This window comes from Macaca nemestrina, chromosome 4, assembly GCF_043159975.1.
Source record: "Macaca nemestrina isolate mMacNem1 chromosome 4, mMacNem.hap1, whole genome shotgun sequence".
Taxonomy (NCBI): domain Eukaryota; kingdom Metazoa; phylum Chordata; class Mammalia; order Primates; family Cercopithecidae; genus Macaca; species Macaca nemestrina.
Window position 1 is genome coordinate 151,647,362 of NC_092128.1, and position 15,069 is coordinate 151,662,430.

Sequence of the window (15,069 nt, forward strand, 5' to 3'; positions counted from 1 at the left end):
CTCGAACTCCTGGCCTCAAGTGATCTGCCCGCCTTGGCCTCCCACAGTGCTGGGATTACAGGTGTGAGCCACCGCGCCCAGTCAAGTCACCCTTTAAAGTGACTTTTAGGATATTCACGAAATTGAATAACTATCATCACTGTCTACTTCCAGAACATTCTCTCATAAAGCTGTATGAACTAAACAAAATACTGCATGTGCACTGCTCAGCACAGGGCCAGGCGGGCACACACCAGGCTTTCAGTCACTTAGGATTCACCATCATCATCATCCCAGAGGGTCATGACGTCACAGCACTGGCTCCGCAGGCGGGAACCAGGCCCGGGAAGGTGGGGGCTGAAGTGACCGCAAAGAATCACACACGCGACCATGCCCGACCTGAGCCCAGGGCCTCGCCTTTCCGCAGCAGCACTGTCCCTGAACTTCTCTCTCCACGAGAGACTCGCTCACCCACTGGCTCTGGAAAAAAGGAGGCCGACTCCAGGCAACTCAAATGGAGATGATTCCCACCTTGTAACTTGTAGGAGGCCACTGGTAACTTGTCAGCAAAGCAGGGTAGAGGAGCTGTGCCCCTGATGGCTCTGTTCCAAGAGAAGCCAGTGTGTAATTCTAACTGTGGACCCTGAAAAGGTGCAGGCCACGTATGGGCTGGTTGTGTTGACTCACACCTGTAACCCCAGCACTTTGGGAGGTGGAGGAGGGAGGATCTCTTGAGCCCAGGGGTTCCAGACAGCTTGGGCAACATAGCAAGACCCTGTCTGTACAAAAGATAAGAAAATTAGCTGGGTGTGGTGGTGCATGCCTGTGCTCCCAGCGACTTGGGAGGCTGAGGTGGGGGGATCGCTTGAGCTCAGGAGCTGGAGGCTGCAGCAAACTATGATTGCGCCACTGCACTCCAGCCTGGGAGACAGAGTGAGACGCTGTCTCTGAAAAACAAACAACAGCCCTCTCTTCTCCTACAGCTGCAAGGGGAAAAAAAGAAAAAAGAAAGCAAAGGTACAGCCGGGGCTCAGCAGAGTGCGCAGGTCAGCAGGGAGGGACTGACGTGGCTGGCCCAGGATTGCCACGGCACTCGCTCCAACAGACCAGCATGCCCAGAATGTGCCTCACAGATGTCCCCGAAGGCCCCTGAGCCCCTTTCAGGGTATAGGTAAGGTCAACACCATGTTCACAACAGTCCTAAGATTCGATCTGCTTTTTCCACTGGGCTGACCTTTGCTGGTGACGCACGAGCGATGCGGAAACTGCTGGTGCTGCGGAGGAGTCACAGCTCCGGCACCAAACTGTGCGCGGCCACACGTCTTCAGGGCCACAGAGGTACAGTTGGGAGAGAGAAAAGCCAGCCATGTTTAGGAAATGTCCGCGATGAAGAGGTAAATCATTAAAGAACGTATGAACCCTCCAGCCTCAAGCACACGTCTGTTTTTGCATCCTTGTATGACAGGACCAGGGCCAGGGCTGTGTGCCACGCATCCAGGCTGCCGCCTGAGGTTCGTGTGTAACTCAGTCCAGGGCTCACTGGCACTCCCTACACAGAGCTCTGTTTACACTTTTCACCCTGCAACCCCTACTCAGGAGTTTATCATTGTATAACACACCAGAGATGAGGAAGTTTGAAGAACTTCTTCAAAATCTAGATTAATTTCTAAAAGGTCATAGAGAATTTTCACAAATGAAGCTTCAAGAAACAAAGTTCACCAAATCCTGGTAGACAAATATTACTTTAAAACATTTTCAGCCAGGCGCGGTGGCTCACGCCTGTAATCCCAGCACTTTGGGAGGCCAAGGCAGGCAGATCATTTGAGGTCGGGAGTTCAAGACTAGCATGGCCAACATCGTGAAACCCTGTCTCTACTAAAAATACAAAAAAATTAGCCAGGCGTGGTAGCAGGCACCTGTCATCCCAGCTACTTGGGAGGCTGGGGCAGGAGAATGGCTTGAACCTGGGAGGTGGAGGTTGCAGTGAGCCGAGATCGCGCCACTGCACTCCAGCCTGGGTGACAGAGCGAAAACTGTCTCAAAACAAACAAACAAAAACACCATTTCTAATGTCCTTTAAAAAAAACAAAACAAGGCCGGGCGCGGTGGCTCAAGCCTGTAATCCCAGCACTTTGGGAGGCCGAGATGGGCGGATCACGAGGTCAGGAGATCGAGACCATCCTGGCTAACACGGTGAAACCCCGTCTCTACTAAGAAATACAAAAAATAGCCGGGCGAGGTGGCAGCGCCTGTAGTCCCAGCTACTCGGGAGGCTGAGGCCGGAGAATGGCGTGAACCCGGGAGGCGGAGCTTGCAGTGAGCTGAGATCCGGCCACTGCACTCCAGCCTGGGCTACAGAGCGAGACTCCATCTCAAAAACAAAAAAACAAAAAAACAAAAAAAAACAAAACAAACAAAAGACAACAAAAAAAACCTGTGCTTGCTTTAACAAGCCCTAATTTGTAAAACTTCCAGTGGGAAAAGTGATGACCAGGCAGTGATTCTTCCCTTTGTAAGAGAATTCACAGAGATTTCAGCCAGGTCCCAGATGCACATACACCACTTTCTGTGTTTCCATACACGTGCAATTTTCCAGAGAGATTTGGACCCCAGTGCTGCATGCGACAGGCATGCTCGCACCATCTCCCTCTCTCCTGGGGGCCCAAGGGCAGGCTGGGGGGCTGCTTACCTGATGGTGCCAGTCGGGGAGGGGACGGGGCTGACCATGCTCCGGAGGTCCGGCTCCGGGATGTGGATCTTCAGAGGGGAGATCTGTGGGTACAGCGGCCGGAGCGGGGAGGCCGGGGCCTCTTCTTTGTGGTAGAGCGACGTGAACTGGATCTTGATGGCCGTGCTGGGAAACCGGAAGGTACACCTGCAACGGGAGGAGGAGCAGGTGTGAGGTGCAGGAGGAGACTCCAGAAGACGCCAACATCCAGGGAAGGTGCATGTCCATGTGTCAACGTAACCAGACCCTAACTCTCAAACCTGGGCCCCAGAGAGCAGTTTCGATGCTTTTATGAAGACATTTAGGAACTGAGACTTAGGCTTATTTCGACGTCGGTTGTCTTTCTATTTTTTATTTTATTTTATTTTTTGAGAGGGAGTCTTGCTCTGTCACCCAGGCTGGAGTGCAGTGGCGTGATCTCAGCTCACTGCAACCTCGGTCTCCCAGGTTCAAGCAAGTCTCCTGTCTCAGCCTCCTGAGTAGCTGGGATTATGAGCACCCGCCACCACGCCTGGCTAAGTTTTTGCATTTTTAGTAGAGACGGGGTTTCACCATGTTGGTCAGGCTGGTCTTGAACTCCTGACCTCAGGTGATCCGCCTGCCTCGGCCTCCCAAAGTGCTGGGATTACAGGCAAGAGCCACTGTGCCCGGCCGTCAGTTGTCTTTCACTGTGCGTGAGACAGAAGAGATATAAATATCCCCAGACAAGTGCCACTCATGCCATCTCCCACGCAGGCTCCAGACAGACACGGCTATTTCCTGTCTGCCAGGGCAACTGCCGTGGCACCCAGGTGGGATCTGCCACCTCTCAAAGGAGATAGTGGAAGACTGAAACAGCACGGCAGCCACCTATGCAGACATTTTCAAGATGATTCTCTGCCACTGCCTAGAAGATCTGACAGCAGGAGCAATTCCAACCCTGCTCGGGCAGGCGGGAGTCGCAGAGAGCATGCATTATCCACCCAGAGCTTAACGGACCGGCTTCACCATCAGTTCCGGGCTTAAAACCATGAGCCTCGGTTTTTCTACTGGAGACAACCAAATGCAAACAAAGCCAGCCGCAAGCCTCAGAGTCAACACCGGGGTGCCGTGAACAGCATCCAAGGTTCACCTGGCTTGAAGAAACTGCCACCGTTTACAAAGCTGAGCATTACTGATCTGGCTGCCCTTTCAATTTCTAAACTGATGAGGCAGCAACTATCAACTTGCTAACTGCAGGACTCAGTTAAAAACAAAACAAAACAAAAACAAAAACAAAAGCAATGTAAAGCAGCAGCCTGCCCACACGGAGATAAGCAATGCTGGCCGCCTGCACAGCTGTTTGGAAAAGGCTCTCCTTTAAAAATGTGGGAGGGGGGTTAGAAAGAATGTAGAGAAGCCACCGGTGATAATGCACTTTTCAGAGTTCCAGAAGGCATTCAGAACAGGCGAAGTGACTCAACACTTGAGAGATGCTAAGGTCTCTTGTAGTGGAACCTGCATGAAGTCTCCAAGCACCAGACTGCTAGGTCTATGCCTGACTACATCTGCGGCAGTGTTTAAACAGTAAATCTACCTAAAACCTTGCCTGGACGTGCGCAAACACCCCTCTTTCATTTGAAAGCCCCTTTGCTCTTCGTCAAAGCGTTTTTGAAAGATAGGACTGAGGAGCGGGTCAGAGGGTGACAAAGGGTGCCTGGCTGTCGGCAGGGGGTCCTCTTGCGTCAGTCTTCTTCCCAGGGACCCGCTTCAAAGGAAGTGACTCAGCATTACAAATGTGCAGCTCCTCCCATAGCTCTGCTAGCCAGGCTGCCCACATCGAAGAGAGAAAATCAGGCACTTAAACTGGCTCAACTGGGCCAGTCCTGATTCTCCCCGAGATACTGGGCAGAGAAGGCTGGGCCTCCCCAAGGAGGCCGGACCGCATCGTTCAGCACCAGGCACCATCGGGCCTGTGGGCACCAGGTTTCTATTTCCAAACACAAAGGGGACTCTGAGACTGTTTCCAGGATGAGATGCTGTCTGGGAGGCATGGCCCAGCAAGTGAATCTTGGGGGATAAGGGTGGGTGGTCAGGCACCCCCAAGGTTCAGAAGGGCAGCCCGAGGCCATTTGAAAATACTCCACAATTTTGTCCTCTTAAGTCACATTGAGAGGAACGTCTGATGTCCTTTACACTTTCTTCAGTCCAGCCCAATGGAGATTTCCTGCATCAGTATTTTGACTAGAAAGGTCCATCACCCATTTTCTTTCTTTTTTCTCTCTTTTTTTTGAAGACAGAGTCTTGCTCTGTCATCTAGGCTGGAATACAATGGCGCAATCTCGGCTCACTGCAACCTCCACCTCCTGGGTTCAAGGAATTCTCCTGTCTCAGCCTCCCGAGTAGGATTATAGGCCCGTGCCACCACGCCCGGCTAATTTTGTATTTTTAGTAGAGACAGGGTTTCACCATGTTGGCCAGGCTGATCTCGAACTCCTGACCTCATATGACCCACCCACCTCGGCTTCCCAAAGTGCTGGGATTATAGGCATGAGCCACCGTGCCTGGCCGCATCACCCATTTTCTTTTTTTTGTTTTTCTTTTTGAGGCGGAGTTTGATTCTTGTTGCCCAGACTGCAGTGCAATGGCGCAATCTCAGCTCACCGCAACCTCCGCCTCCTGGATTCAATCGATTCTCCTGCCTCAGCCTCCCAAGTAGCTGGGACTACAGGTATGCGCCACCACGCCCGGCTAATTTTGTATTTTTAGTAGAGGCAGGGTTTCTCCATGTTGGTTAGGCTTGTCTGGAAGTCCCGACCTCAGGTGATCCTCCTACCCTGGCCTCCTAAAATGCTGGGATTACAGGCGTGAGCCACCCTGCCTGGCCTCGCATCACCCATTTTCTAAGATGCTCTATGAAGCCCAAGGGCTCTTCAGTTCTGGGGGCTGTTAGTTTTTGTGGGTCCCAGAGCCGCTGTCTACCCAAGCTGGTGTCTGAGGATGGGCCGGGTGTCCCTGACCCAGGGAAGCAAGGAAAGAGTTTTGAGGCCAGCATCTGGCTGAGGGTCCAGGCAGGGGAGCTAAGGTGAGCTCCACCTGTGAACGACAGTGCTGAATGAACAGTGTCTGTGTGTGTATCTACATGTGCACGCACACACACATGCATACACGCACACATGCATGCACGCACATACGGACGTCCACGCACACACGCATGCATGCACACAAGCATGCATGCACACACGGACGTGCACGCACACACACATGCACACACATATGCACATGCACACATACACGCACATGCACGCACACGTGTACATGCACACACACACGCACACATGCAGATACACACACAGACGTACCCCTGTTCCACCAGCACTGGACACGATGGCAGTCATGATGCCAAATGTTTAAAGATAGTTTCTATGGCCCTTGCCATTTGTCTCTTTTTTCCAATTCCCTCAATTCCCTGAACCACTGCAAATCAATGAAACAAAGCATGTTCTCCGACTTGTCAGAAGCGCACAGTTGAGACCTCTGACTTTGTGTCATGAAAGTCCCTATGTTAATATGGGATCGGATCACGCTGGAGCTATCAAGGCCAAAGAGAAAGAAGATGTGGCTTCCGGCCCATGACTGAGGTCACAAGAAGAAGGGGATCCTGGAGATGGGGTTTGGATACGAAGACATGAAGAGTGCTCGCTTCGGCAGCACATGTACTAAAAACTGGAAGACATGAAGAAGTGCTTTTTGGTAAGACATTTGCACATGCACATGCGCAAACACACCACACATGCATGCACACACGCACAGAGGAGCTGGGTCCCCCTCTGGACTGGGACCTGAAAGCCAGCTACAAGCAGAGCCCATCTGACCTTGGGCTAAATCACTCCCCAACTCCGGGGGATGGAAAGGCCTTTCCAGGCTTCACTTCTCCCCTTCAAAGAGCAAACTGTGGCAGGAATGAGAGGTGTAAGGTGTGGGGATTTGTGACAACGGTGAACGCCACCAAAAGACAAAACTGGTTTAGAACCACTCGACCTAACCTCTCTGTGCTTCCGTGATCTTTGCTAATAAAACAGAATGGTTGGAATAGAAGACACCATCTCTAAGGTGCTTTCCCGTTCAAAAAACTGATTCTAGGTTGGGCGTGGTGGCTCATGCCTGTAATCCCAGCACTTTTGAGTGGCCCACATGGGCGGATCACCTGAGGTCAGGAGTTTGAGACCAGCCTGGCCAAAATGGCAAAACCCCCCCGCTACTAAAAATACAAAAAATTCACCAGGCACGGTGGCACACATATGTAATCCCAGCTACTCGGGAGGCTGAGGCAGGAGAAACGCTTGAACCCAGGAGACGGCCATGTCAGTGAGCTGAGAACGTGCCAGTGCACTCCAGCCTGGGAAACAGAGCAAGACTATCTTTAAAAAAAAAAAAAAAACTGATTCTAGATGATATGTATATATATTGAGTTTTCAGTAAAACAAAACGATGTCTTATAGGACAGGCAGGGATCTAATCCCATCTATAGATGACAGACAATTTCCTACTGTAATAGTAGTTTTCCAATTAAAGTTTAACAATAAATATTTTCATAGACTCTGCCGTAACAGTGATTGTACTGAGGCAGGCGGCCTCGTTACTAGGAGGTGGAGAAAATGCTATGAAGCATGCTACTTTATTTTAGTTTATTTATTTTTTGAAACGGAGTCTTGCTCTGTCGCTCAGGCTGGAGTGCAGTGGTGCGATCTCAGCTCACTGAAACCTCTACCTCCCGGGTTCAAGGGATTCTCCTGCCTCAGTCTCCTGGGTAGCTGGGATTACAGGCGTGCGCCACCATATCCGGCTAATTTTTGTATTTTTGGTAGAGATGAGGTTTCACCATGTTGGCCGGGCTGGTCTTGAACTCCTGACCTTAAGAGATCCACCTGCTTCAGCCTCCCAAAGTGCTAGGACTACAGGTGTGAGCCACAGCACCCAGTTTGATTTTTAAATGGATGTTTCCCCAGCGTGCTCACGGAGTTTGCCAGTTACATCTCTCCCTGTAATATCTTGATAGAGGTGCAGGGCTCTAGCTGGAGTTTCAAAGCACACATTTTGCATCGTGACGGTGCTGCATGGTGCTTTAAACCCAGCCACACACACTGCCGGTCTTGACTGGTGGAGATTCTGCCAAGGTTAAGTGTGCCCACATGGTAGAAATCTCCATCCACCAGCCCAGCGGGGAGGTTCTTGTACTAGCAAGTGCCCATCTTTGGAGGAAATCTCTCCAGAACGTTCTTGCCTGACTTAGAAAGGAGCTTCGTGGTTGCCTAGGGCTAGAGTGACGGGTGGGACAGGCAGGGGAGTAGAAAATGACTAAGGGCTGCAGGGCTTCCTTCTGGAGTCATGACCACGTTCCGAGGTTGACTTGGGGGCTGCGCAACTCTGTGAATGTGCTGAATATCACGGACTGGAACGATGGAAAGGGTTAGTTGTAGGGTGTGTGCAGTCTATCTCAGGCCAGCTGTTTGTGGGGAGAATTCTTGCCCGAAAGCCACCACACTGAGGGTCTAACTCCAGCCTTGGGTTTTTCCCAGGTCCACCTGGAAGCTGATGGCTCCTGGAAGTTGGGCCAAACTGGTGACTTGGTTGGAGATGACATTGCCTGGCTCAGCCTCAGACCACAGAGTCCCCTCTACACAGCGAGCTGGCACCGGCCACTGCTCCACCAGTGATAAGCCCGCGTGACTTGGGGCATGTCACGTGCCTTCATTCCCATCCCCTCCTTAGGCCACGAATCCCACCACCTGCCTGACCAACCAGAAAGCTGTCAGGAAAATAAAAATAGCTCACTTAATTCTCGTATTTATAAATACAATTGCCATCATTTCAGACACAGATAAATAATCAGAGAGGGAAAGAAGAAGCCGTGAAAGCTTCCAGAGGCAATTTTTAAAATGAATGTGACAGATCGCTCCTGTCCACAGCTGTCCCCTCGCCCCGTGTCTCTCTCACTCTCCCAGCAGAAGGACGGGTTTACTTTCTGGAGGGGGCGAACGACGAGGCCTGGACGAGGGCACGTGACACAGAAGCAGCAGAGAGCAACACCCCATGCCGAAAATAGCCTTGCGACCTGAAATTCTGCAGGAGAACTGGAGGCTCTTGGCCCCCTAAGCTTCCAGAGCTGAGCCCAGCTGTCAGCAGACGATGGCCCAGGAGAAAAGCCGGAGACCTAGCCCTCCTGAGCCCCTCCATGAAGTCCCAGGGCGGGAACCCCATGCACTGATGCCCACGTACACTTGGGCAGCGGGGGGGGCGCCTCCCCTTCCACAGGAACAGATATTTGGGGAATGTCCCCAACAAGGAAGACAGGGACTGAGGCAAATGAGTTTGAGGGGCACGGAGGAAGCAGACAATCTGGGGGGTGATGGAAGCCACAGAGCATCTCATCCTCCGAAGGATGGATGCCCACCAAGGCCCTGCACCTGCCCACCAAGGCCAGGACCACAAGAGCCACGTCCAGGGGAAATGGGAAACCTTGCACAGTTTAAAGTGACTCAGAAAATGTCAAAAGGAAGAGGCTGGATGAGACCTGTCCCAGGAAGGACAAAGAAAACAGGAGTTTCAGAGGCTCTGTCTAGGAGGCCTATGGCTTGAGTTAGAGTCACCCTACACAGGCCACTCCTTCTCAGGAACTCCGGGAATGCACCTGCTATCTCCTAACTGCTGTGGAGTCGCATGTCTCTGAGGAGCCGGGTGGCGCGGTCACTAAGGTTAAAACACAGGCATCGCTGTGTTTTAGGGACCGAGGACACAGGTGACAAGCTGGAAGTCTGATGGCCTTCCCTGCGCCAGGTGAAGCTTCACCCGCGGCACCTGGAGGGCAGACCCCACATGGCCAGCACCTGCCACCCAGACGAGCTCCGGGGGAAGTCCAGGGTTGGCGCATGCCGGGAGGTTCCTGTGGCTTCCACAATCCCATGGGGCTGGCTATGACAGCCAAAGAGAGGACGCCAGCGGGAGTCAAGACCAGGAAAAGGCTCCCACTGTCCCGCCCAGCCTGCAGCTTCAGGGGCCTCAGAGCAGCCACCACTCCCGTGAGAGACACAGCAGACCCAAGCGAAGGGCCAGAAGACACCAGGCTGGTCTTCACGAGCGATACCTGCAGGATGCAGTTCCCACGTGGGCACTGGGCAGCTTCCTGGACTGTGGCTGAGACTGTGGTTCCCAGAGCACCTTCTCTCCTGCTTCTATAGCAAACACGGCGACAGAGAAACGCCCACCCAACTGAAGACCATGTTTCTCTGCCCCTCTTGCAGCCATGAGACTATGAGCTAGTCAGTGGGATACAAATGGGTCATGTCTGTACGAGAAACCAAGGGCTTTCTTCACTCCTCCCCTTCTCAACAGCTGGATGTGGCTGTGATGGCAGGAGCTGAGCAGCCACAGTGGGCCATAAAGCCACACTGCATAACGGAGCAACATAATAGAAAAACCCTGGTGCCGTCAGGTCATAGCTGACATTAAGATGGTCACATGTGGCTGGGCATGGTGGCTCACGTCTATAATCCCAGCACTCAGGAAGGCTGAGGTGGGAGGACTGCTTGAGCTCAAGAGTTTGAAACCCGCCTGGGCAACATAGTAAGACCCCAGCTTGAAATAAAAAATGATAAAATTAAAAAAAGAAAAAAAAAAGACTGTCACGTATAAACGAAACAGACTTGGCCCTTGTTATTTTGACCTTTGCACAAAATCAAAACTACATTCTAACTGAAAGAATTCAGGAAGAGGGTGAAAAGTCCCAGAACAGAAGCTGTGCAGGAGCCCAGAGCTGTGCAGGAGAGAGCTAGGGCTCTCGGGAGAAGGTTCCCAGGAGAACCGAAGGACAGGAATGTCGTGTTACCCAACTGCTGAGCGGAGTTCTAGAGTGGCGTCAGCGTCCAGAGATCAATTCGCAATAGGTACAGAGAACGCTGGACGAGTAAGAAGATAAAGAAACTCTGCACTATGGGAAAGAGGCACACACGTAAGGGGCATGCAGCGTGGACCCGCGGCTCCCGGATGAGGAGGGGCAGCAGGACAGTCAGACCCTATCTTCTCTAACAGAAAGCCACGCATGTCTACAACAGGGCGAAAACTCAGTGAATAGTAGCTCAGATTGTTAATTGGGAAGTTTTAAAAGCCACTGCCTCTGCAAAGTGAGACCTGAGGACTTCTGTTTGAAGCCCTGTGTTGCTATGGCCATTTAAAACTATGCATATTGGCCGGCACGGTGGCTCACGCCTATAATCCAGCGCTTTGGGAGACCAAGGCGGGAAGATCGCTTGAGCCCAGTAATTCCGAAATCAGCCTGGGTAACACAGCGAGATCCTGTCTCTAAATTTTTTTTTTTTTTTTTGAGACGGAGTTTCGCTCTTGTTGTCCAGTCTAGAGTGCAATGGCGCGATCTCGGCTCACTGCAACCTCCGCCTCCCGGGTTCAAGCGATTCTCCTGCCTCAGTCTCCTGAGTAGCTGGGATTACAGGCATGTGCCACCACGCCCGGCTAATTTTGTATTTTTAGTAGAGACGGGGTTTCTCCATGTTGGTCAGGCTGGTCTTGAACTCCTGACCTCAGGTGATCCACCCGCCTCGGCCTCCCAAAGTGCTGGGATTATAGGTGTGGGCCCCTGTGCCCAGCCCTGTCTCTAAAAATTTTTAAAGAAATTAACCAGGTGTGGTGGCACACACCTAGAGTCCCAGCTACTTGGGAGGCTGAGGAGGGAAGATGGCTTGAGGTTGGGCAGTGAAGGCTGCAGTGGGCTATGACGGTGAATGAATGAATGAATGGAGAACTGTCGGCACCGGGATCTTTGGTCGGTCTCTTCATGCACTGGCCTTGTTTCCCTCATCAGCGAAACTGGGGTAATGACAGTGCATATTCAGAGTTCCTGTAAGTGCTGAACAAACGATTCCAAGCAACGTCATCAGAGGCACACAAGGCGTGTCACACATAAGGAGCCCTCGCTAAATACTGACGCGTGTAGGAATAGGGAAACATTTACGACAGCTTGATAAATTTAGCAGAAGATCAAGTGGAACAGTGCAGCGGCTAACGGCAAGGGAGGTGAAGTCAGACCTGCCTGGCTGGAGCCTTGGCTGCTCGGATGCCCTGGAGGCACCTGGGCAAGTCACTAGATCTGAGCCCCGCCCTGGCCAGCCCGGCCTCCCTGTGGCCTCAGGTCTCCATGCCGTGAACATCAGTCCTGAGTCCTGACTGGACGGCTGGCACGTGGCAAGCAGTTACTGAAAATTTGCTTCAATTATTCTTGTTACTAAGACAAGGACTGGAAGGAGAAATGAAAACAGCCCTGGATAAGGATGGTGTTATAGCAGGCCTCTCTCTTTTCTTTCTTTTTTTTTTTTTTTGTTTTGTTGTTTGTTTGTTTGTTTGTTTTTGACACAGAGTCTTGCTCTGTTGCCTAGGCTGGAGGGCAGTGGTGAGATCTTAGCGCACTGCAACCTCTGCCTCTGGGTCCAAGCGATTCTCCTGCTTCAACCTCCCGAGTAGCTGAGATTACAGATGCCCGCCACCATGCCCAGCTAATTTTTGTATTTTTAGTAGAGACAGGGTTTCACCATGTTGGCCAGGCTGGTCTTGAACTCCTGACTCAGGTGATCCACCCCCTTTGGCCTCCCAAAGTGCTGGAATTACAGGCATGAGCCACTGTGCCCGGCCACCTCTCTCTTTTCAAAAGGTTCTTTAAATGTTGCTACCATGTTCTTGAAGAAATGAAAGACTTAAGAATGGGAGGCAAAAGCTGTTATATACTTCGTAACAGGAACTTTCGAATTTTGCAGGCTGCAACGTGTCTTTAGGAAACCCGATAAAGCTTTAAACCTGGCTTCTCTGGTTCTGTTAAGTGGTCCGGCTCCAAGGCAGGGGGAAAACGTCGCACAGGGCCCGGGCCCCCAAGAGTCTCAAGGGAAGGCTGGGGAACAGCAGAGCTTGACTTGCAGGGATGCCCACCCACCACCTCGGAGACCTCTCACCGCCTCCTACCAGTGAGTTCCCTGTGCGGGCACAGGAAGTCAGGTGACGGTCCCACGGTGGGCCACATCAGATAAGGCCTGAAACTGGAATGCCAGAGGCCCTGCAGTGTTTACTTAAACTCCTCGGAGAAATAAGGCTGTTCAGCAAATGGTTTTAATTTTTTGAAGAGACAAGGTCTTGTTATGTTGCCCAGGCTAGTCTCGAACCCCTGGCCTCAAGGGATCCTCCTGCCTTGGCCTCCCAAACTGCTGGGATTACAGGAGGGAGCCACCACGCCCATCCTCAGGAAATGGTTTTGAAAGAAACGTTAACATATAAAATCCCCAAATCAGAGAATTCTGACAATCTTAATTTTTTTTAACCTAAAATACTGTCTTTCTATTAAAAATGGAAGGCATTTATTTATGACACCCCCAAAACGAACACAGGCGGCTGCAGCCATAGGCGCCTCTCTATTGCAGAGACCCCGTCTTTGCCAGCGTGCTAAGAACAGTGCAAGGCAGTGATGGGACACAAGTTACAGATGACATCGCAGCAAGGACATCTCGAGTGTGGCGGTTTTGGAAAATAAGGCATGAACTCAAGGCGGGGCGGGGGCTGGGTCGCCAAGATCCCTGACATCAACAGAAACGTCATCCCCTCCCCTACACTGAACCAGCACTGGTGCCTGCAAATCATGCCCGCTCCGCTGTGCCTGCGTCCCTCCTCCAGGAACCAAAGCTGCAACCCTGACATCACTTTTGGGTCCGTGCCCCAACCTTATTCTCCTGAACCCCAGGACCCACGTAGCCCATGGCTGACCACTGTGGCAAGCCGGGTGGCAGTGTGGTCAGGGACACAGCTCTGAGCCTGCCCATCACTCACTCTGGCCGAGTGTACTTGGCTCTGGGCGCTGTGTTCTCGCAGTGACAACAATATGGGGGTGTGCATGGGGTGTGCGAATTAAAACGCGGTAGCAGTTTTAGTGTTTATAAGTTCTTATGTGTTCACTGGGCCTAATTTTTTTAAATAGAGAGAATGCATTTATTTTTGTAATCAGGCAAATAAGCACGTTCTATTTGGAAAAAGAAAAAAGACAGTGAGATACTCAAGCCCATATGCTGAGTCAGTGACATGCAGTGAAAACTTTTGCAGACAATGGTCTGACCAAGGCCAGGCTTTCGTTTTCCTTTTCTTTTCTTTCTTTAAATTTTTTAGACGGAGTCTTGCTCTGTTGCCCAGGCTGGAGTGCAGTGGCTAGATCTCAGCTCACTGCAAACTCCGCCTTCCAGGTTGAAGGGATGCTCCTGCCTCAACCTCCCGAGTAGCTGGGATTACAGGCGTGCACCACCACTCCTGGCTAGTTTTTGTATTTTTAATAGAGACAGCGTTTCACCATGTTGGCCAGGCTGGTCTCAAACTCCTGAGCTCAGGTGATCCACCTGCCTTGGCCTCCCAAAGTGCTGGGATGACAGGCGTGAGCCGCTGTGCCCAGTCAGGGTTTCTTTTTGAATCTGAAGTCTTAGCCTCCGTCTCAGGAAGACCCTGGAGGAAGGTGGCAAGAGACCTCACTGAATTAGGATGAAGTCCCACAGAGGCCCACAGAGGCAGCCAGGCACAGCCATGGCCACCCACCCTCCCTGGGGCTCAGGTGTGTGTGTCCTGCTAGGTGGGGCTCCTTGGGTCCGGCAGTCCTGAGCACCCCACGGCAGCACGGGCAAGGATGGCGCCGTTGGTGTTCACAGCTCCTTCAAAATCACCCCACCTTCCGTTCGTGGAAGGAACGCTCATCTGATAGGTGACTGCTTCCCAATCCCGCCATGGGGACCCACGGTGACTCCCACAGCTTTACCCTGCGGAGGCTAAGGGACCCTCAGATGACTGACTTGGCCAAATGGCGGTGACCCCAGCAATCTGCATTTCTAGCAGACATTCCACTCCCCAAGACAATCTTGCCTGGCCCAGGAGAAAGCCACTGCCTGCTGCTCCCAAAGAGGACCCTGAGGGTCAGAGAGTAGGCTGCGGAATGACCTCCGCCCCCCACCACGCTGCGTGGCTTACACGTCAACACAAAGACCACGTAAAGACAGACAGGACTCTTTAAGACAGCGGACACAGACACGGCGTTCTGCAACCCTCTGGGGCAGACCCCGGCAGAACAGGCTGCACGCGGTGCCAGAGCTTGCTCGCGACGAGCAGTTCAAGTTACCGTCCATCTTCTGTCTCGATGCTGATTTAAGAAAATGTTTCTGGGAAGTTCAAATGGCTTAATCTGCAGATCTCAAAATGCTGTCCACAATAATTCCACTGAGTCATTATTCACTGGCCACCTGATTGACACTAAGTACAAGACGCTGGTTTATCCGCATAGACTTTTCGTCCTCTAAGACTGTTCCCCAGGCAGCCTTCCT

The 15,069-nt window shown here is 52.0% G+C and overlaps 1 protein-coding gene across 1 annotated transcript in view; it reads right to left on the minus strand.

Moving 5' to 3' along the window:
* The window catches only part of LOC105483482 (forkhead box K1), an 82,657-nt gene that overhangs the window by 20,377 nt on the left and 47,211 nt on the right, over nucleotides 1-15,069 (minus strand). The window contains exon 2 of the mRNA XM_071095414.1: nucleotides 2,669-2,854. Within this exon, the coding sequence (XP_070951515.1) occupies nucleotides 2,669-2,854 (186 nt within the window). The remainder of the gene's footprint in view (nucleotides 1-2,668; nucleotides 2,855-15,069) is intronic.